The 21,639-nt window shown below is 37.9% G+C and overlaps 1 protein-coding gene and 1 non-coding gene across 7 annotated transcripts in view; both read right to left on the reverse strand.

Annotated features, from left to right (window-relative positions):
• The window catches only part of UBE3D (ubiquitin protein ligase E3D), an 82,871-nt gene that overhangs the window by 58,349 nt on the left and 2,883 nt on the right, over nucleotides 1–21,639 (reverse strand). For all 6 annotated transcript variants that reach the window (XM_035559555.2, XM_050709989.1, XM_050709990.1 and 3 more), the window contains exons 4-8: nucleotides 17,034–17,265; nucleotides 10,532–10,601; nucleotides 7,919–7,988; nucleotides 6,967–7,075; nucleotides 3,516–3,685 (exon numbers count right to left, since the gene is read on the reverse strand). In XM_035559555.2, the coding sequence (XP_035415448.1) occupies nucleotides 3,516–3,685; nucleotides 6,967–7,075; nucleotides 7,919–7,988; nucleotides 10,532–10,601; nucleotides 17,034–17,265 (651 nt within the window). The remainder of the gene's footprint in view (nucleotides 1–3,515; nucleotides 3,686–6,966; nucleotides 7,076–7,918; nucleotides 7,989–10,531; nucleotides 10,602–17,033; nucleotides 17,266–21,639) is intronic.
• TRNAY-GUA (transfer RNA tyrosine (anticodon GUA)) lies at nucleotides 12,811–12,900 on the reverse strand. The gene is given in 2 exon segments: nucleotides 12,811–12,846; nucleotides 12,864–12,900. It is a non-coding gene; the product is annotated as a tRNA-Tyr (tRNA).

Raw genomic sequence — 21,639 nt, forward strand, 5'->3', positions numbered from 1 at the left:
TACTATAGCATTAAAGAAATTTCAGACAATTTTAGGACAGCTTGAAACTTTTATGAGAGGTGAATTACTGTAGAATCATATACAGAGTGAAAGCTGTTCTTGGGACAACTTGACATTCTGCAATCCATCAGTAACTGAGCTTCATAAACCTCCCACTGTACACAGACTCTGATGTAATCATAGAACTCTAATAAAAGCACTGGAACTCCAAAAAAATCATGTTTTGAGCCACAAACTCATTTTTTTCTAGCTTAATCTATCCCTTTACAACTAATAAAAAACACATGAACGATTTCTGGAAGTTGCTTTTCAGCTTTCATTATCTCCAATGATAAGCAGCAAATTCTTACCTAGGAGAAGCCTTCTGCAAAAAAGCTGTAAACCATTGAGAGAGACTCTAGATGCATATGAGAAATAAAAAGCTATCAATATTTTTTGACAAACAAAGCTTTGCTTAGCACACTACTGTGAAGGGAGAAGTATGATTTCCTCTAACTGTACCTTCACAAATATTTTCTGAGATGAACTTATAGTCAAATTGCTATGTGACCTTATTTTCAATTTTCTTCATGCATTTTTACAACACACACTTCAGCAGTATTTAACATTATCACTCCCAGCAAAGTTTTTTGTATAACATGCTATTTGCCGAGAACCTGTTACTTGAAAGGAAGACCTCTCCTGTCTGCACAGCAGATTTGTAGGTGGAGAAAAGGAGCCTTGCTGACAGATGGCAGGCACCAATAAATATCGCAGTAAGAACAGAGCGGAAAATGCATGGGGCATCCTTCACCAAGGAATGACAGCATACTATTCCTCTGCATATAGTTCCAACTAATTTGCTGCAGGACTGCTCATAAAGATCCCATAACGGCCATGAGCCTAACTGCAGGCAGACCTACCCAGGACTCATGCTATCACACGTAGGACACACGTGTTTCTAGAGCTGTTTAATAACTGAAGTAGTACGATGCAAAGACTGCATCAATACAGCACTTCAAAGGCAACCCTCAAAGATCAGCGAAATAGGGCTCTGCAAGGAGAAATGCCAAGACCCACACTATAAATAGCGTGTCCGGATATACCTAACCATGTCTTAACTTCACACTGCCTTATGAGCTGCTGAATGTCCTTAAGTGACACAATCTAACATACCGAGCTGGTTGGAAAAAAGTACCCGGAGCAAAGCTGTTAATAATTAATTCCCAAGGCTCCACAAGTGTCCCTAGTCCTGTTCTGTTTTATATCTCAGTCACTATTCTGGAGATGATTCTTTCATTCACAGACTACACAAAGCTCAGAACGATGTTGTAGTTAGTCCCTTAGAGCAGACTATAGGCTCCAAAACCTTGGCAGTATTTCTAAGGCATGTGTGTATGCGGAAACAAGCAACTCAAGTGCTGGAATATGGTATGTAAAACACATTTGAAACTCACACTATTCAAGAAATCAGACATTTTGTTCAGAATTCTTGAAATAAGTACTTGAGAACTAAACGCAAACACATTGCATTAAGTAGGTCTCACTGTTTCTTGGCATTTTTTTCTTCTGATGTGTTTACATTACTGTTCGATACGGAAAGACCTCAGCCTCATTGCACATACAGGCACTACTCCACGTCAACTGATAAATGAGTTAGTGGAATCAGAATCAAGCATTTATGTCCTTTTCATTGTGCTTTACTAGAAAAACAATAGTGGGAAAACAACAGGAAATCAACAATAACTTTGGTTTCTGCACCTCAGAAGGAAAAAATACAAAGTCATGCATCAACCAATACCAAACCAGAACAACCAGCTCTCCTGTCCCCACAACATATACGTGTAAGAGTTCTTCTGGAGAATTAGAGGAGACTAAAGATGTACATCATATCAGTTTTAAAACAAACAAACAAAAAAAAGGAAATGAGGGTTTGAATATTTTTGCTCTTTTGTCCAAATCCTTTATTTCTGTAACAGCAGAACTAGGAGCTGTGATCACCTCACAGGAAAAAAAAAGTCAATAAAACTAACCCTTCCCTCATTTTCAACTGTGAGCAGGTCTAAGTTTTTTTAAAAAGTAATTGGTCCACCTAAGCCTCTAATATATTTGAGTCACATCAAAATCCTCATCCACCATGTATTTTAAATATTTATTTAGTTTTATGCTTCAGTTTACTTCTACACATCAGTACCACAACAGCAACATATCATACAAAAAATGTTTAATTAAATCTGCAGACACTAAAATCAATACTGTACAAATGAAAATATATTGCTGCTAATTCTTATGAACCAGTGCCGTTCAGCTGCACACCCACATCTAATGTGGCAGTTAAATATATCCTTTTGAGTTAACATTACAGGAAATAAAACAGCAGTTTTAATCACACTATTTAATTTAGATACACTTATTTACCGTGTTCAGACTCAAAAACCATATTTTCTTCATTTCCAGTAACTCTTAACCTTAGACAGTTACACTAAAAGTGAAGTTCAACTTTTCTAGGCAGTCAGTGTAAGCTGAGAAAGCTATCTTGGAAAGAACAACTGTTTTCCACAGAGGAAACTTGAAGTAGTTACCTAGTCATCTGCTCTAGGCAACGTGCTCTGTGGGTCCTGCTTGAGCAGGGGGCTTGACCAGATGACCTCCAGACGTCCCTGCCAACCTCAACCATCCTGTCATTCTGTGATCTAAAATCTACAGGCAATTGCAATACTGAAATAGACCAAATCCAACCAGATAAATCCTTTTTTTTTTTTTTTTTAATTTTATTTTAAACCTACATGCACTGGTTACACCACTGAAAACTACCCAAATTATTCTGTCCTCCATAAAGCACCCTGGGCTACCACCTGTGGTGCAAAATGTGTTACAGCACTAAACAAGAGGGTTCCTGCTTCAGCACATGATCTTAGGTAAAAGGATGCATTAGCATAGTTCATAACAACTTGTACACAAACTTGTATGGACGTCTGCAGATTTCTTCTGCCTTTTGAAATACTTAACTGGAGCAGTTACCACAAAAAGATGACATTATGAACAGTGAACCTGATGTTCTTAGGCTTACTTATACGAAAGCAAGAAAAAAGTTAACGTGAATTGAAGAGTTTAATCATGAGAAATATTAAGAATGGAGCAGGTTTGCAAATATTTTGTCAATAGACAAAGCTCTAAAGTACACCGTGAGTTAATATAGGGAAAATGAATAAATAAATAAGCACATCACTCTCCTGTAAGGGAAACAGCTTCTATTTGTGTCATCTCCCAAGCTATCAATATGCCTGCAAGTACAACATAACTCTTTTGCCTGTGTGTTAAAATTTTTGCACCAAAATTTAACCAGCAGATTCTCTTTGGCTAAATCTGTTATTTCTCTGGCATTTCGTTTAAAAAATAAATAAATGTATGAGTCCAAAAGGTATGTACACCTGTGTGATTAATGGATTGTCCAAAGAACTTCAAAAAATATTGCTCACCTAAAAAGCAAGACGAAACAAAGATCAGAACCTGAGGCCAGAACAGGCTATACTTACTCTTTATTCCTGCTCTTAATGCATGGCTGGTAAAGAACTTTGACAGCATTCCAGGTCCCCACTGGTCCAGAGTTAGGCATGAAAATATCTCCAAACAGCGTAAAAACATTGTGGGAAGAGGAACTTCCTAAAGACTCCACCAGCAATGTGTCAGAATTTAAAAGCCATATCTATAAATGAAGAAATAATTTATTTTACTGAGGATGACATCAATTTCAATTTCTTCCTTTACTCTGATCCTAAATCTGATGTGCCACAAACAGCTAATACGAAAGCCCCATTCTGACAGTTCCTACAAAAGTGTTAACAAACAAACTGACATTTTACTTTCACTATTACTTATCACAGTCTGCTCAGCCTCTGGAGGAGAAAAACAGGAGTTAATAAAATAAAACTGATGCCTGATACATCACAGTCGCTAATAAGATTTATTTATTTATTTTAAGGAATTAGTAGAGCATATGGTGTTGAATGACTGAATGCTAAAGACAGGAAACTGAAAGGCTGCCCACTGGAAGTGCCAAAAAGTAAGGATTTTTAGAGAACATATAGTTATGACCAGGTAGAGCTAAGACATGCAAGGAAAAAGATAGCAATTAATGTGGTCTAAAAGTAAAGCTAGGATGTACAGAAGGCTGTAACAGAGCCTTACCTGGAAAGTAAAATTTAATTAAATATCACAGAATCATCTAGGTTGGAAGAGACCTCCAAGATCACCTAGTCCAACCTCTGACCTAACACTAACAAGTCCTCCACTAAACCTCCACAAACCTCCACTAAGCTTTACAACTAAATGTCTTTTAAAGATCTCCAGGGATGGCGACTGCTCAGAGGACTGGTGTTCAACAGTACTTGCTCACAGCAGTTCATGGGAAATTTACTAGGGAGAATTTTGAGAAATCTGAACTACTTGCATCACTTTACTGATTTTATCTAACAACTGTGTGATTGTGTATTAGCATTCTAAGCTGGATTCAGGGCTCTGGTGCTAAGCACTGTACAAAAAAGTCAGGCTTCTCCTTTATTCGTAGCCCAGAGTAGTGAAGTGATCTGAGTTACCAATGGAAATTAATTTTTACTAGTCCTGAGCCAGTATAAAATGCTTGTGTATGAAATATTTATCACATAAAACAGATTTTACACAGTGCTGCTTGCTAGACTGTAATCTTTTGTTTCTCATGACCTAATCAACTTCAAGTAAAACAAGTTGCATGATGCCAGGTAGCAGACATATGAAATCCCCTGTGAAGGGAGAAAGCCACTGTTAACAGGACACACAGTATATGTCATATATGTCACAGTTTACCAGAGCCCAAGGCTCAGCACATCACAGTGAAAGCTCCGGGAAAGAGATGTAGAGATAAAGAAGTTTTGGAGGGGATAACCACTTGAGCATATGCACATGAACGATGACAAGCAACTACACTTAGCTTAGCGAGTGGCTGTTTTGATTTTGTTCTGGTAATTCACAGCACACATTGATAGCCTGAACCTATATACCTCACTAGCTAGGGCCGTTACACACGGTGCTTTAAGCTGAGTGTTGAAGACATGTTGGAAAAAATGTAGATGAAACAGGAGTGTCCTACACGCACGGGTCAGTACTGCCACCTCACTTAGCTTTAATTAAACTGAGTTCCTTTATTTTGAAATTGTTAACAGCTTCCTTTGAAGGAGCCCCCTGGGATGCTTTTCAGAAGGTGACTGTCCTTAAAACTAGTCTAGGGAACAATGCAGTTACAGCTGTCAAAAGCTGTAGCTGTAGCTTTCTGTAGCTTGCTTTAGAGAAAGCAATTAATCCATTTAATTGTATCCAAGCCATCCGATTTTGTATGTATGAAGTCATCCTGAAAGTACTTCACATATCACAAGTGTTGATATGTAACTTTTGACAGTAGCATTCTAACACTTGTTCAGAGTATGTCCTTGTCTCAACTGCAGTCTAACAGTCCTTTATTAGTAATTTAGATACTCACTATCTCACATCTTGATTGCTTCAACAACCCCTTCTCCAGACTTGGCAAATACAGACTTGTTCTGCTCAGGCCCTCTAAGACATGGTCTATGAATCTGTATCTGACAGACAGGTCTCTCCCATTTTGACACATTTCTTTTCTTGGGTTATCTTCCCCCTCCTTTCCCTCTCACTGCTGAATCCAACTCCAAAAACCAACTTCGATTCATTACTGAAAGACAGGAGTTAGTATTCAGCTACTCCAAACTCTACCACATTTTTCATTTTGTGCCCATACGTGCTTAAAAGAAAACGTCTCTGGTTATACCAAGTGTTCACTATTAAAGTAATTCCAGACTCTAATTTCCATCCATCTTACAAGTTTGAGGAATTTATTTGTTATCAGGTAATTATAAAGCTTAACCAAGTTTAACAGCATTAGAACATCAAGTGTAATTGGCAACTATTTTTTGCACTTCACTTTGCAATGCAATGTACTGACTACATTAGTAGTTCTTGCTGACCTAAGAATCTATTTGTGAAAGATGCTAGAAAATTTGATGAACTTGTAGTGATTACAGATAAGAAACACTGGAGCAAGAAAAATGATATATATTACAAAGCCAAAATTTAAGTTTTTTGTATTTTTCTGAGTAGAAAGCGTCGTTATTTCTGTGTGTCCTGATTTTTGGCTGGGACAGAGTACCTGTTGTGGTGCTGTGTTTTGGATGTAGGATGAGAATAATGCTGATAACACACCAATGTTTTAATTGCTGCACAGCAGTGCTTGCACAGAGCCAAGGCCTTTCCTGCTCCTTGTGCTGCCCTGCCAGCGAGGAGGCTGGGGGTGCACCAGGAGCTGGGAGGGGACATGGCCAGGGCAGCTGGCCCAGGCTGGCCAAAGGGATGGCCCACACCTGGTAGTGTCCTGCTCAGAAGCAAAAGCTGGGGGAAAGAAGGAGGGGTGGAGCACTTGGAGTGATGGCATTTGTCTTCCCAAGAAACCATTACCTGTGATGAACCCTGCTTTCCTGGAAGTGGCTGAACATCGGCCAGCCACTGGGAAGTATCAAACGGATTCCCTATTTTGCCTTGCTTGTGAACACAGCTTTTGCTTTACCTCTAAACTGCCTTTATCTCAACCAATGAGCTTTCTCACTTGTAGCTTTCTGATTTCTCTCCCCCAAGCCACTAGGGGAGAGTGAGCAAGCTGCTAGAGAGAGCTTAGCTGCCTGCCAGGGTTAAACCACAACACTATGCTGTTTGTGGTGCATCTGCAGTATTTTCATTACTCTACGCATGAGAAAGTTTCTGCACATACATTTGCTTACATAAAAAAAATGGGGAAAGCTCCTTACATGAACCGAACTGTTCAGAACTACTTCAACACAAGAATTTGAATTAATTTTTCTTTACACATACAATCACGATCAGCATAAATAATGTGTTTTACAAGCTGCGATTCATATGTTAAATTTTTTAAGATAAAAAACTTACCAGAATATAGATCTTTCCATCATCCCCTTTTATGGTGAATCTAAATGTGCTTTTAGCAGAGGAAAATTCCATAAGACACTGAGCAACCATGCTCTGTACAAATTGAGACCTGTTTAAGAATTAAGTACATATTTGTTTTAATAACAACTACATTGTCAAAGTCATTCATACCAATGCAGTGCAAGTATATGAAAAACTCCATATTGTAAATTCCACCACATCCCATAATCACTTTTTATAGAGAAATGTAGCTTCTTTATCTTTGTCTCTCCCCCAACCAGCGCACTTAATTCCTGCAACACAATCTTTTAATAGATTTTTTTTAAACACATCAGCAGACTAAATTGCTCCAAATCCTTTCCTTTGACTGACAACAAATGTCAAATGCTGAGTAAAAGCTTTTCCCTATTATATCTTACACATGTGAACACAGCAAAGTTCAGAACAATGCACATATTTCAAATATAATTCACAAAAGACCTGTGACTAATGCATAATAGAAGACAGCTAGATCAAATTCTGTACCATCTTAGTCTTAACTTCAAATTGAATTACTTGAAAATTCAAAAACCTCACAATTAAACACTGCAGGTTTTACTTAACTTTATGTAATGTAGCCTTCCATTTCAATAATTAGTCACCACATGCCATGAAAACTTAAAATGCTTATTTTTTTGAACTATTTATTTTGGATTATTGTCAGAATAGTGGGACACTGCAACAAACTGTGTACAATCTCTCTTGATGTTATAAACACACATGCAAACACAAACATAATTATATGAGTGAATACAGGCTACAGTATCTTTCAAATGCTTAAGTCTATGAATATGTAAAACTTGATAGCACTTTTTTATTATACTTAATTACTGAATGAACTGAGTTTTCCTACATTTCTAGCATCCTTTCCAAAATATAAAACTGAGCAAGTTATCTGATTTTTTTTTTTTACCTTGGTATTGTTTTGAAACTTCCCTCAGATGGTTGTACAATCACCTCAGTGACATAGTATTTAATAGTATCTGAAATGACAAACACGTTTAAATACAACAGAAAAACAAAATTTTTAAGATTAAGCTGTAAATCACTATATCACTACACTATAATTGAATTTTTGTTCAGCATTCAATTAAGAGGTTCAGCAGGTGATCAAATTCCTGCTTTGGTATGTGGAAGGAGAAGCAACCACAAACAGAAAACATACATTACACCAAAAGAAAACTGCTCTGAGCTAATTACATGATCAGCAATTTGTCATTCATATTGATCCCTGTTTAACACTAGGAACAATCAACTTGAAACAAAGTAAGCAAGAGCCAAAACACTTGGACTGAAATGTTTTATGTATTAATGCTTGCTGGTGCCTATTAACTCTTGCCCATTACGCGCTGCTACAAAGCCAAACCTGAAAGATGAATTGAAAGAACTTTCCTAAAGTACTGAGATCAGCATAGCTTACATAAGTATTTTAGTACCCTCTGCTGCTCAGTAATGCTGCAGTGAATCACAAGAGACAGTTTTAATAACACACAGCACACACAAGGGAATAATTTTCTTCTTTGCTCAAAGAGCAGAATAGAACCTCTTCCCTAAAATTGCACTAACTTAACACTAATATACAAACCATACATTCCAAATTTCAATGCATGTGTTCCCAAAAAGCTCCACTTAGACATCCTTTTAGTACTAAATGGAAGAGTTTGAGTTCAGAATTTAATCTTCATCAATGAAGTCAGGTCAAAGGTTATCACACTGAAGCTCCGGGTCTAGGCTAAAACACTGCCTAACCAGAGAGCAAGCAAAACAGGCCAAGTATACAGAATAATAAATTCATTCCACTAAGCCTTAACATGTGAACATCAAAAAAGGATTCATCAATTCCATAAATTTTAAGGGTAAAGAGGATTGACCCATTTGACCTCTGCCTGCACACACCATTAAAACTGGATGAAAGCAAGCTTTTCAGAAAGACACTTAATCCTATTACAAAGATTCCAAAGGCTTGGCAGTCCCACCCCTTGTCCAGATAAGTATTATACGTTTTTAATTATCCTCACTGTTAGGAAATTATATGTTACCTCAAAGATTAATTCTAGTCTGCTCCATGCTGTGCCTAGATCTAAGAGACAGGAGAAAAAGAAGCCAGTTCAGTCATACTACGTCTCCAGCTATTATCTTGAGCAAGGAATTGGTTCCATTGCTGCATGGGCACTGGAAATTGAGGAGATGTTTGCTTGCAGAGAAGTAGAAGGTAGGAATTCCCAACAAAAAAGCCTAAGAACATGTAGCAATAAAGTTGGGGGATGAACAGGCAAAGCCAGATCTGGCCTCCACAGCTACACCATTTCAATCCAGTTTCATCTTCAAGGCACTGATATCTTTGCTCATAAGAAAGCACCAAAGCATGACAGTCAAACCTGCTCTCTAGTCTCTTCTCATAGAAATGGTTCTGTCTAGACTTTGCTATACATCTGTGATTAATTTGTTCCTGTTCTTTGAACTCTCTGTAAATTTCCTACACCACTGATGAAACATGCTCGAAACAATTGACAAGCTATCTAACTTTAGCAATGTACAAAGTCCAGGACAATTCCTTTGCACGTCTACACGCTATTTCCCTTTTCCCGTACCCTGCAATCATATCAACTACTGGTTGCTAAAGGCTTAGGTGAAGGTATTCATTCACGACAATTCATAAAGCTCTTTTCTAGCCCCTGTTTTTGCAGTATTACAGTTTGCTTTGTGGGGTTTCCAATACCTTATCTTAAAAGAGGTTTTCTTAAAGCCTATACTTTTTAGATCTCTGTACAGGATAATCAGAACCTTCTATAACTGTCTTCCATCTCCCTCATGACTTATTTCTGAAACAGGCTTTGCATTTTCTTTAAATTTTTTATATTCTCTGAACTGAGCTGGACTCACACTGCTGCAGTACAGCAGAGGGGGAATGAAAGAAAGAACCCTGCTAGTAACAGCCTTATCATCGCTTCTCTCCTGTTAATAACTGCATTTTAAAGACCATCAGAGACTCATCTTTAGACTACTTCAGGTAAGCCCTAACGATTCAATATAATAACAACTTTTAAACCAATAATCTCAAAATTTCATCATTACTTGATGAGAAATATTACGTTTATTTGATAAGATTTCCTTTCCATGAAATCAGGCTGGCTGTTAGCAATATCTTTAGCTTCTAGTTCTTTGCTGACCAAGTTCTGAATTAACCTTTCCATTATTCTGTAGGAATGATAGCAAAATAAACAACCTGTAACTTTTGAGGTCTCGTTTTTTACTGGGATTCCTAATAAACTGGAATCTTTCTTCCTGTCTTCCAAAGCTTTAGCAACTAATTTAATATGCCAGAGAAACTAGGATGAGGAAAATCTCCACAGTAAGTCACTTTCAAGGTCTAACAGCGAAAGCAATCTCATCTATTTCAAAAGAAAATAAACACATAGGAATCAGCCCTGCATTTTTCTGTTAAGCTATTTTTCTCCGGTGCTTTTAACCTCCAGTGCTCATTGGCTGAAGCAGTCAAGTCCAGTTTAGTCTGTATATGCCATACCTGATGATATTGTTTCTCCCAGCATTGTCTTGCAGCGCTTACAAAATACTCTGGTATTTTCCTTTGATTTCTGTAGGATAAAGAATTGTAATTTAAATGTTGCTCAATTATTCTGAAAAAGAAATGTGTAACTTTAACATACTCTCCAGAGTATATAGTTAACTTTGTACTTTAGTTTGTTATCTTTATGTTTACATATACAGAGATGCGCATTGACTATTACAGCCTTCTACACGCTTGCAAGTTTCATATTAATTTTAAAATCTGGCAATATTACTGATCACACAGCATAAACTTTAATAGATAACAGGAGAATCTCATAATACCAAGTGACAAAGTGATGAGGTAAATTCAACTTTGATAAGGGCAAAATAACGCACGCAAGAAATATTGCTAAAGATATATACAAAATATCATGCTGTAATGTGACTACCATCACTCAGGAAAAAGTTCTAGTCACTGTGGACAGGTTTATGGGAATCCCACTTCAGCAAAAAGCAGAAAAGGTCCCCAGAGCATGCAGAGTTACTAGGAAAGAACTAAAGAACACAACCCATGATATTCCAGAAAGGTGCGATGGATTCAGTTCTCAAACAATCCCTCTCCTTCAAGTCGAAAAAGTACTGACAAAAATTAATGGTAAGAGGTACGGAACAGTTCCCATGTGTGAACTGAATACACATAATAGGAGAAAGCATGAAAGGCAGAAAACTGAGGGTCATCGCTGAGATGTATAAAATCACAAATGTTGAGGAAAAGCTGAAGAGTGAAAAGTTATCTAATACTCATTAACTCATGTTGTGAAATTATAATCCGGTTTGAATCAAACAAAAAGAAGGGACAAGGCACAATATAGCTCAGTACTCACCACAGGAAAATATTTTTCATGCTACAAGTATACATATGCTCAAAAAAGTCTTCAAAAACTCATGGAAACAATGTTCATCAAGGGCTTATCAAATACAAAAATCATGGATAATAACATCTCATTAGACAATTCTCTACACCTGCAGAAACACCCCTCAATACATGCCGTACTGTTACACATCTATTACTGCCCATTCAAAAAGATTACATTTCTGGATCAACCTGTGATCTGACCTAGTAACACTCCTATTAATTCCAGTGTTCATATTTAAATTCAGTATCAGTAGAAAGATACAAGCACAATTCCTACTTTAACACAAACTCCAGAACTGGTTCTATGTTGGGTTATTAACCTGGCTGTAGTACGGTATGGCTCTGGTCTGGAAGTAACACATTCAGGCAAACACAATGATGTTCCTGACTTAATAAACCCTTCTGGAACTAAAAATCCCGGGAACGTAATAAGAAGACAAACTGGATTTTAACTTGGGGTCTTTGTATAAGCAACTTTATAGTTGTTAATTCAATATATAGTGCATAAACATACCCATACATAGTTAACAACTATTAATCTTATAGGCTTCGTAAAGTCCAGACAAGTCACTATAGAATTTCTTAGTCACCTAAGAAATCATACAGCAATGTAAGTCTACAAAAATAGCTAAATTTATCATAAATTAAACTAGTTTAGGGGAAAAACTCTGCATTTGTCTTTTTCTGTGACCTGTGCAAAAGACGGCCACAGTTCCCATAGATTCACAGAATCACAGAACCATCTAGGTTGGAAGAGACCTCCAAGATCACCTAGTCCAACCTCTGACCTAACACTAACAAGTCCTCCACTAAACCATATCACTAAGCTCTACATCTAAACATCTTTTAAAGACCTCCAGGGATGGTGACTCAACCACTTCCCTGGGCAGTCCATTCCAATGCCTAACAACCCTTTCAGTAAAGAAGTTCTTCCTAATATCCAACCTAAACCTCCCCTGGCACAACTTTAGCCCATTCCCCCTCGTCCTGTCACCAGGCACGTGGGAGAATAGACCAACCCCCACCTCGCTACAGCCTCCTTTAATGTACCTATATAGAGCGATGAGGTCTCCCCGAGCCTCCTCTTCTCCAGGCTGAACAACCCCAGCTCCCACAGCCACTCCTCGTAAGACTTGTTCTCCAGACCCCACACCAGCTTCGTTGCCCTTCTCTGGACTCTCTCGAGCACCTCCATGTCCTTCTTGCAGCGAGGGGCCCAAAACTGAACACAGTACTCGAAGTGCAGCCTCACCAGAGCCGAGTACAGGGGGACAATCACTTCCCTAGCCCTGCTGTCCACACTGTTTCTTATACAAGCCAGGATGCTGTTGGCCTTCTTGGCCACCTGAGCACGCTGCTGGCTCAAAATTTGAGCTGTCTCCTTCGAGCCGGAATCGAACCAGCGACCTAAGGATTCCTACACACGGCACCTCTACAGTCCTCCGCTCTACCAGCTGAGCTATCGAAGGGACCTGCTTGCTAATTTGAGTGAATATATGTGCACTTCTTGGGGAGCACAGATTTTACTCATCACCACCATCATACTCTTCAATATTCAATTTTTAAAATGTGTGATGCCAGATAGCTCTGTTGGACTAACATCCAGAACACAAAGTGGTGCCCTGTGACCTATCACATTACAAAATAAAAAAATAATAATAATAAAAAAGAGCTACATAAAATATATGCAATAGTCCTAGGGACACTTTTCATCTGACAAAGGTAAGTTTCGAGGTGTGTCTGAAGACAGGTTGTCTTCAGGTTGTTCTGACAGGTTGTTCTGAAGACAGGTTGTCTTCAGAACCTGGATCAGGGACTTTCAGACTATACAGACTTCCAAGTCCAATTACCCTTGTCAACCAACATTGAATAATGCATCATTATTTAATCAATTCCAATTCAGAGGCCTCGGGGGATATGTGGTCTGTTATTAGACCAGTGATGCTCTGTGGAGAGGTGTAAGTGCTTCCTGCCTTAGTAAGAGCAGAGAGGTATACAAAGGAGACAGATAACTTACACACACCAGTCTGGCTCATTAAGTTAAGCTTAGTCTAACAGTACACACTAAAATAGGAAAAGACAGCAAAAATCAAAATAAATCAGACGATGGTAGCTAACCAAACGTGGGTTATTAATGAGATGGTACAGAACAAAGGGCAAATATAATTTCTGAATGCATGAGCAACTGGATTTCTGATAAGGGTAATAATAGAATATAACTATCCAGAATTAGTAATGTGATTATTTCTATAGTATATCTGAGTGTTAAAAAGTTGGAAAACAGTTTGGAAAATTCTTATAAAAATATTTTTCCAGAAAATAAATATATATTAGAGAGGAAAATGGATACGGAATTGCAATTCTTAGCATGCTTAATTTAATAAGAAGGCAGCAAAGAGTCACGATGATTAATCACTGAAACAGCTTATCAAGGAAAATGATAAAGTTTCCATCATTTGAAGTACTAATCAGTACTGGACATCTTTCTCAGAGTTATGCTATAGCTCAAACAGAAATGAAGGATTTGATGCTGGCAATGCCTAACAAGAGTTCTCTAACTTGTACTATGCAAATACCAAAATGAACAGGAAGGACTGCTGTAGCTCCATAAAAAAATAAGAAGTGGCTCACAGAATCTGAACTTGTGATCAGAAAGTCCTGATTGTCTGCTCTCTCTCTCAAGCTAAATACATCATGATGGCAAGTTTCCCATCCCCACAAAACAGGAATCAAAGTAAAAGCTCAAAGGAGAGCCCTACAGCCTCTGTGAACGCTTCAGAGAGCTACATCTTCCCTTGTTACAGAGATCAGAAAAAAACATCTGGTTCATGTATATACAGTTATCCCATTTCTTGCCCTCAGACATATGCAGTAAAATTACTTGTTTAATGGGAAGACAAAGGATAAAGAAACTTTTTTTTTTTATGAAAACCAGTATTTGAGGATGGTACAAATACTGCACAGTGTATATATACGGTACTTCTTTGAAAGCTACAAAGTTTTTTTCTGACTACAGGTACAGGTGCTAGCTGAGAACTGGGCAGTACCGCACCTATAAAACACCACTAACTCATATCATGCTTCAACAGAAAACATGACAGTTTTAGCCAGACTAATTAAGTCAATACATCTATTTGACAACTTACAGCTGCTGGCAATCTGCAGATGGAGGTGGATCACCAGCCTAGTATTTTCTCTTTCTGTTCCTGAGGATCCCTACGGCATCAGGGAAAATATTTTCCCCAAGAGATACTATTAGGATGCTGCAGAACCACGTGACATTTAAAAACTACGTTACACTGGAAGACTAATAGATGTGAGAAATATGTTTGCAATGGAAGGATGCTGTCTTGGTCCCACAGGAGGCTGCAAGAGTTTGTTTAAGCATCTCTGGCATATTCCTGTTATTTTGGTCAGTCGCAAACACTTTCCAAAGAACTGCAATGCAATTAAAAAAGAACTTCCGTGCTGGGGTAGACTGCAACAATATTCTCTAAAATGAGAACATTTATGCCAATAGCAATCTATCTTGCCTGTTACTTTCTATTACTCTCATATTATGGAAGAATTTTCTGTTTCAGTATGAGTGTTTTTTCCTTATTAGTCCAGCTTCTGCTTGATCTTACAGTTCTGCTCATTTGCTTGGCAATCGAATGATGGTAGAAATAAGCAAACACAGAAATTAGAATTCAGCACAAGCGTGAAAGATGTAGAAAGAAGGATCTGACACAAACAAGGAAAGAATTCTCAACTTCAAGACAAGTTTAAGAAAGCAAATGTGAAAATCCATCATATTAAACTAGCATTGTGTGTCTCTGACAGAAAATGGCCTCCTCCCACATTCCAAAGTTCTGCTATTATCCTGGTTTGACCCATATCCCAAAAACATTTTTGTCCCATATCCTTTTCAGCACGTTTCTGCCTCAGAAACAACCCTTCCTTGGCCCTTCCCTTTAAATCAATTCTCTTTGATTTAAAAAGTGTGTTGGGCAGACCACTGCAGTTTCTTTGGGCTGCAATATGAATTCCATGCACCCCGCCTCTTCCCATCTTTGTTCCCATTGTTCTATGATCTCTTTTGACACTATTAAAATGTGAGATAATTAATTTTGGAGACCTGTGGCAGAATGCATTGTCCTCTTGGAAATTCAAAATCTTCTACTCAGCTGCCTTCTTAAGAATACTTAGAAGAAATAACTTCAACTGTCAAATAACTCCAAGAGTTAATCCAGATTAACCTGCTCCTCCCGTGCTGGTATCCCTTTAGGATATCAGTTCTTACATTGCCCTCCCCAGACTCTGCTTTTCAAAGAACAATGGAACACGAAACCAAAGAGACCACAGCTGCAAGACTTGCAGACACAGACAGCAGGACAGAACTGTTCCCCAAACAGATGGCTCGCTTGGATGCATCACACCAGCAACAATTGAACTGCTAGAATCCTGGTGATTTAACTGGGGATAATACAAATCCCTGATGACGGTAAACAGCAGCAGCGAACTAGAATCCGGGCCTCTGGTGTTACTCTCAGCAGATCAAAAGTTTGATGCTGGGAATCTCTACACAGCAAGTCATCAGCTGTTAGACACAGACAACGTCTGTCAAGTCAGCAACGGTTCCCATAACTGCTGAAGGATTTCAACAACCAGGTTTAATACGTGGTGTGGCGAAAACAAAGATGGTATCTTCAGGGCCAGTCTTTGTCAGCATAAATAAAGACGAGCTGTACATGAGCAGAAAAGATTTTATGAAAACGCAAGCTTTGATGAACTAAGTTCATGGATGCTGTTCTGGTGGAAAAAGAAATTATTGCTCCAACTTGTATAAAAGTGCTAGATTTCCAAGATAAGTAAAGCACTGCATTTTATTTCTTCATCCCACTATTGAAACTCCAATGTCCCCTAAAATTTATTTTTTCCCAACACATTTTGATGTTTCTAAGCCCCTAATCCTAGAGGCTCAGATGATGGATATAATCTCCTCCTTTAGAACACTTTAGAAAAGTCAACATCAACAGTTACAGCCTGGGGTGGCAGGTCTCTTTCACTAGACAGAGCAGTCAAACTCAACCTCCTTATTTTATTTTTAGGATATGAGAGCCGCATCTGAACCCAAAACACATTCTGATTTTCCAAGTCTTTCTAAAGTTTTAAAAAATATATATATTCGGAGCATAATTATGGTTATGCATCTAGTAATATTTTGAGAGAAAAAAGCACTGTTTCTCCAGTTTCCTCCTTGTTATTTGTTTCACTACCCCTAGACAAATGCCTAACCTATTACAGTTATGATCATAATAAATGCTGATTTCCTACACTCGGGATATTTTGAGGGGGAAATGCTTGGTTTCAGAACTATATCATTTTCTAATTCAGTTTATAAGGAAAAGATTTTCTTGTATATCTAGGTCAACATCAAGACATGGTGCATGCTTTAGAAAATAGCTTAGAATATTTTCTGGCTTCTATGCAGACAAGTGCCAACAACTCTTTATGACCTTCAAAACATCCCTATAATACGTGTAAGCCAGTGACGAATAAGCATTTCACTAGGAAAGTCCAAATACATTCCCTTAAGAATTATTAAAACAAACTACTTTACCAAGGTAGAGCCATTCTGAGAAGCATGATGGCCAGTCTCTGAGAAGCATATGGGAGGTTCAGGCACATGCGATTCATTTCCTGAATTCAACAGAAAAAAAGTGTCTCCAAGAAAACAGTCATCACGCTGAGGGTGCAAAGTGCTTTTGGCAAAGGGGTTAGGGTGGCAACACCACTCTTCAACTAAAGCACTCCAGTTTTCACTTGGTAGAGGGAGAACTCTGAGAAATTTCCTACGAGGGAAGAAGAAAAGATATTTCAATATATTATATTATTCTGTAAGACACTAATACCTGGGCTCCTTAAAAGGAGCAAAGAAAAAAGCATGGCATTTTCTTCAAAAGGCAGTGTGTGACTCTCCTTTCAGTCAAAGGTACGTTCTTTGGATGAATTCTGAGAAAGCAATGGCTGAGTGTTCCCTGCCAAGTTTGTGATGAAGCATTTCCCAAGGGTGAATCTCCAAAGATTATATAGCAGAACTTCGCATAACACCCCCAGATAGTAGAAATCAAACAGATCTACTCAGTCATGAAAAATATAACAACGGAGATTTTGCGATTATTTTTATTACTACTACTTACAAAGTTTCCTTGTACCAAATGTTCATATAAAAAAAAAGAATGCTGCCATAGCAAGGGAGCATGTGCTTTGAAGCCCCTTAAAGTCAGATATAAGACTTCAAAACAAAGCTAAGTCCTGACAAAAATACCACAGTGCATATTCATTAAAAAAAGAAAAAAAAGAATAAAATAATGGAATCTTAATTTAGATTCAGATTCCACTTTCAAAAGTCACACACCAGAAAACAAAACTTCTCCTTGTCTGCTATACAGACCAAGGAGTCTGCCACAGGTGATACCATGCTTTGCTTTCTTTACCAGTGTTTTTCTCCACTTACTTTCTTTGGTTACCCGCATTGTCACAGAATTTTAAAAGCCATGATTTGGAACCACTGTTTTAAGCTGTAAAACACGCTCTGAAAGCTAGAATATATGCATGTAAATACATATATAAATATAAATACATACATGTAAATATATATACTACTAATATACAATACATATAAATACACACATATAAATATATTTATATATACACTATATAAATACAATCTTGGTTATTATGAGTCAGTGGTCAGTACTTTCCTCCTTACAGTTCTCATAAACATCCTCTGGTCCCTCCACATGAGATTTTATTAAGAGTGCAGAAGCACTGATGGATACTGTCCGCATATTTACATTTGCTTTAGTTTACATTTTATAGAAAGCTATTGCACTAGGATAAAAACCTGTCTCTTTACCAAAATAATGGACAATATTTTTTAACTGTGTGCACTCCTCCAACAATTTTCTAGATGCACTGTTAGCTGCAGTGCTGTGCTCCCTGCTGTTAGTTTCTTCACTGTGATCTCTGCTGTTAGTTTCTTCAAACATTTGCCCTTTGTTCCCATATTTCGTATATGTTTTGGGCAACAGCAGATGTTTCATGTAGTTTCTTGATTCCACTCTTAATTAGAAACTTGCAAACACCACTTCACTCATGTTGCTACTTTGTGATTAATCACAAAACCACAGACATCATCTCTTTCTTGCAGTTCACAGATGATTCTTTTCTAAAGATGCCAGTTCTTCCCATTGTAGCTTATTGCACCTTTTGTATTCTTGGGTGGGTGAAAACAAAACCTTTCATGAAAACTTCCTTCTTCATAGATCCTCGATTCATTTTAAACTGTGCTTGCCCCATCTGCAGATGAAAGTTGGAATAACTGGTCCTCTGACACAGCTTTAGCATTACTAGTAAGGTCAGCTCCTGGCACTAATCACTACCTTCACTCTCTGTAGTCTTACATATTGTCTGAGATATCACGATTCTGCTCTGGTACAGCCTTTATTCTGCTCTAGGTCTAAAGACTGATTATTCTTCCCAGCTTTGTACAGTTAGTGCCAATACCTGGACTCACAATGAAAAAGGTCTTCATTCCCGTGTACTGTTCTTTATATTACCACAAGAAAAAAAAAAAAAAAAAAGCTGGTATTATTCAGCAATACTTTTTCAAGTGTTACAGAAAAAAAAAAAAAAGAGATTACCTTAAGCTGCAAACCAATGCTGTCTAGTTTCTTTCCATTACCCTTTCTTTAACCTCAAAAGCTAGAATACACCCCTTTGAAATTTCATGAAGACCTTGAGTTCTTGCCAAACAAAAGCAGGTACTCCAACCATCAGAAGTTCCTAACCAGGTTCCTCCTACCTCTAAGTTACACAGAAAACACAACATTTCCAGTTTATTTTAGTCTTTCACCATTCCTAGGTGGGAAGCCATATTCTGGGTCACCACCTGGGTCCCCACATTGGAAAATTGTAACTCTTGCATGAAATTAGCTTTCCAGGAAAAAACAGCAACAACAAAAAAAGAAGCCTGAGGTTTACTGGGTACAGACTCTCTTAGGGCTGGTAACTGTAGTGGTAAGACCTGGCTAACATAGGGAGTCATCTCCCCAAACTAACCCTTAATAACAGTTACGTTTCTACTTTAAGATAGCCATATAGTCAGAGAGAAACAAAGAGACACTTTCTTCTTCTGAAAGCATCTAATACAGTCAAGCTGAATCTCCCACTGGAGATTCAAAACAGAGGAGATTCTCCCTCTGGATAGCTCTGTCTCCAAACAGAGGAAGCCAAGGTAAAAAAATTAATTTTAAAAACCTAAAAGTTAGGCACTAGTCTAAGACAGCTGCCATAAAGATGTCATTCTTAGGTGGGCTTCCATGCTAAGGTAAGGATTTTGCCTAAGAGATCCTTCTAAGACTAGATTAGAAGAAATACTCGCTAGCTTCATTATTAACTGATATCCAAGCAGCCAGCAATATCATCCTGTCTATTAAAAAATTCAGAAGCTGAAAGTAAAATTGAAGCAAAATTAAACACATAACCCTTTTGATCAATCAGAGATGAAGAGAAAGAAAAAAGATCCAACTGAATTTCTTTAAGAGCAGACATCTTCATTCATTAATTAGAATGTAATTAGATGAATTCCCCTGCAATCAGTTTTTCAATAGAATACTTATGAGTAAAGATTCTTAGAGTTGGAATAAATGAAAACAGTTACTTCTTAGTAGTTAATTTATGAGAAATATTTTTCATAGCTTTCATCCTCTAAGAACTTTTATATGAAGAATAACTTTTTGCTTGGACAGATAATGACAGGACAAGGGGGAATAGTTTTAAACTAACATGGGGGAGATTTACATTAGAGGTTAGGAGGAAGTTCTTCACTCAGAGGGTGGTGAGGCACTGGCACAGGTTGCCCAGAGAAGCTGTGGATGCCCCATCCCTGGAGGTGTTCAAGGCCAGGCTGGACGGGGCTTTGGGCAACCTGGTCTGGTGGGAGGTGTCCCTGCCCATGGCAGGGGGGTTGGGACTGAATGGTCTGTAAGGTCCCTTCCAACCCGAGCCATTCTACGATTCTGTGACAGAAAGCCTTAAAGAATTATTTTTATGTATGAGCTACACAGCATAACTGTAGGGAGAGAAAGAAAAAAAAATTTTTTTGCAGCTCTTAAGTCATGGAAAAAAAAATCTGACCACTTCCTCTAACATGAGGATAATGTGGAAGAAGCAGAGACCATAATACTAACCTCTGATTCCCAGAAGGAAACAGATGAATCCATTGGATCTTAGAAAACGTGGAGAGAATCACATAAAACTGACCTGAAAGAACTCACCTAGTCCATTTCCTTGCCTCAAGGAAGGATTGACTTTTAAACTATTCCAAATGTATACCTTTAATCTAGTCTTTAAAATGATAGAAATTCCACAGGCTTCCTATGCAATCTCTAATGGTAAAAAAAAAAAAAAGCTTTAGAGTATGTTTTTTCATTTAAACCTAATTTCCTTTTGTACTTCATTAACTTCCCCCTCAGATGACATGCTGCCATTAGCATGGTCTTTGGACCACGCAGAGACCAACACGTAAACTTTGTTTCTGAAAGTACTGTCTTTCTTTTGGAAGCATGGGAGCACTGGAATGGAAGGTGTTGGACAAATTGACAGCTCCAACCTTCTACCCTTATCACAGTCAATATTTTTTAGTGGTAACATTCAAGGGGTTCAGAGGTTCCCTGCAAGGAGAAACAGTTTACATGCAATGCATTAACATGCCTTGATTTTTCCGTTCTCAAAAATTCCAGTTGTGTCACATATTAGGATACAGAACCACAATATGTAAATGCCATGCATATGAATTTGGTGTGTTGATAGTCAGGAAATCGCCCACTCAGAGATGGAAATATACAATGTACAAGATCTTTTGAAAGCAAATGTTACTGAGTATAAATCAGAAGTTTCTTTACCCTATAAATGTATCAAAGAGAGTTACTGCTAGACTTTCTGATGAGACATTTCATAAGAGAAAGCCAGGAAACCCTCATTCATTTGTGTTCACGCCAACCATAAATCCATATGTATGACAGGAAAGTAACAGAAGTTTACAGATTTACATTTGTATTACCATTGAGTATTAGGAGTGACACAGATCATAAAAGGCTGTCTCTAACAATTTGTACATATCCAGCTGCAGCTGTCAAAATTGTTCATCACAAGAGCCAGAA

This window comes from Cygnus atratus, chromosome 3 (assembly GCF_013377495.2).
Source record: "Cygnus atratus isolate AKBS03 ecotype Queensland, Australia chromosome 3, CAtr_DNAZoo_HiC_assembly, whole genome shotgun sequence".
In the NCBI taxonomy this organism is placed as follows: Eukaryota; Metazoa; Chordata; class Aves; order Anseriformes; family Anatidae; genus Cygnus; species Cygnus atratus.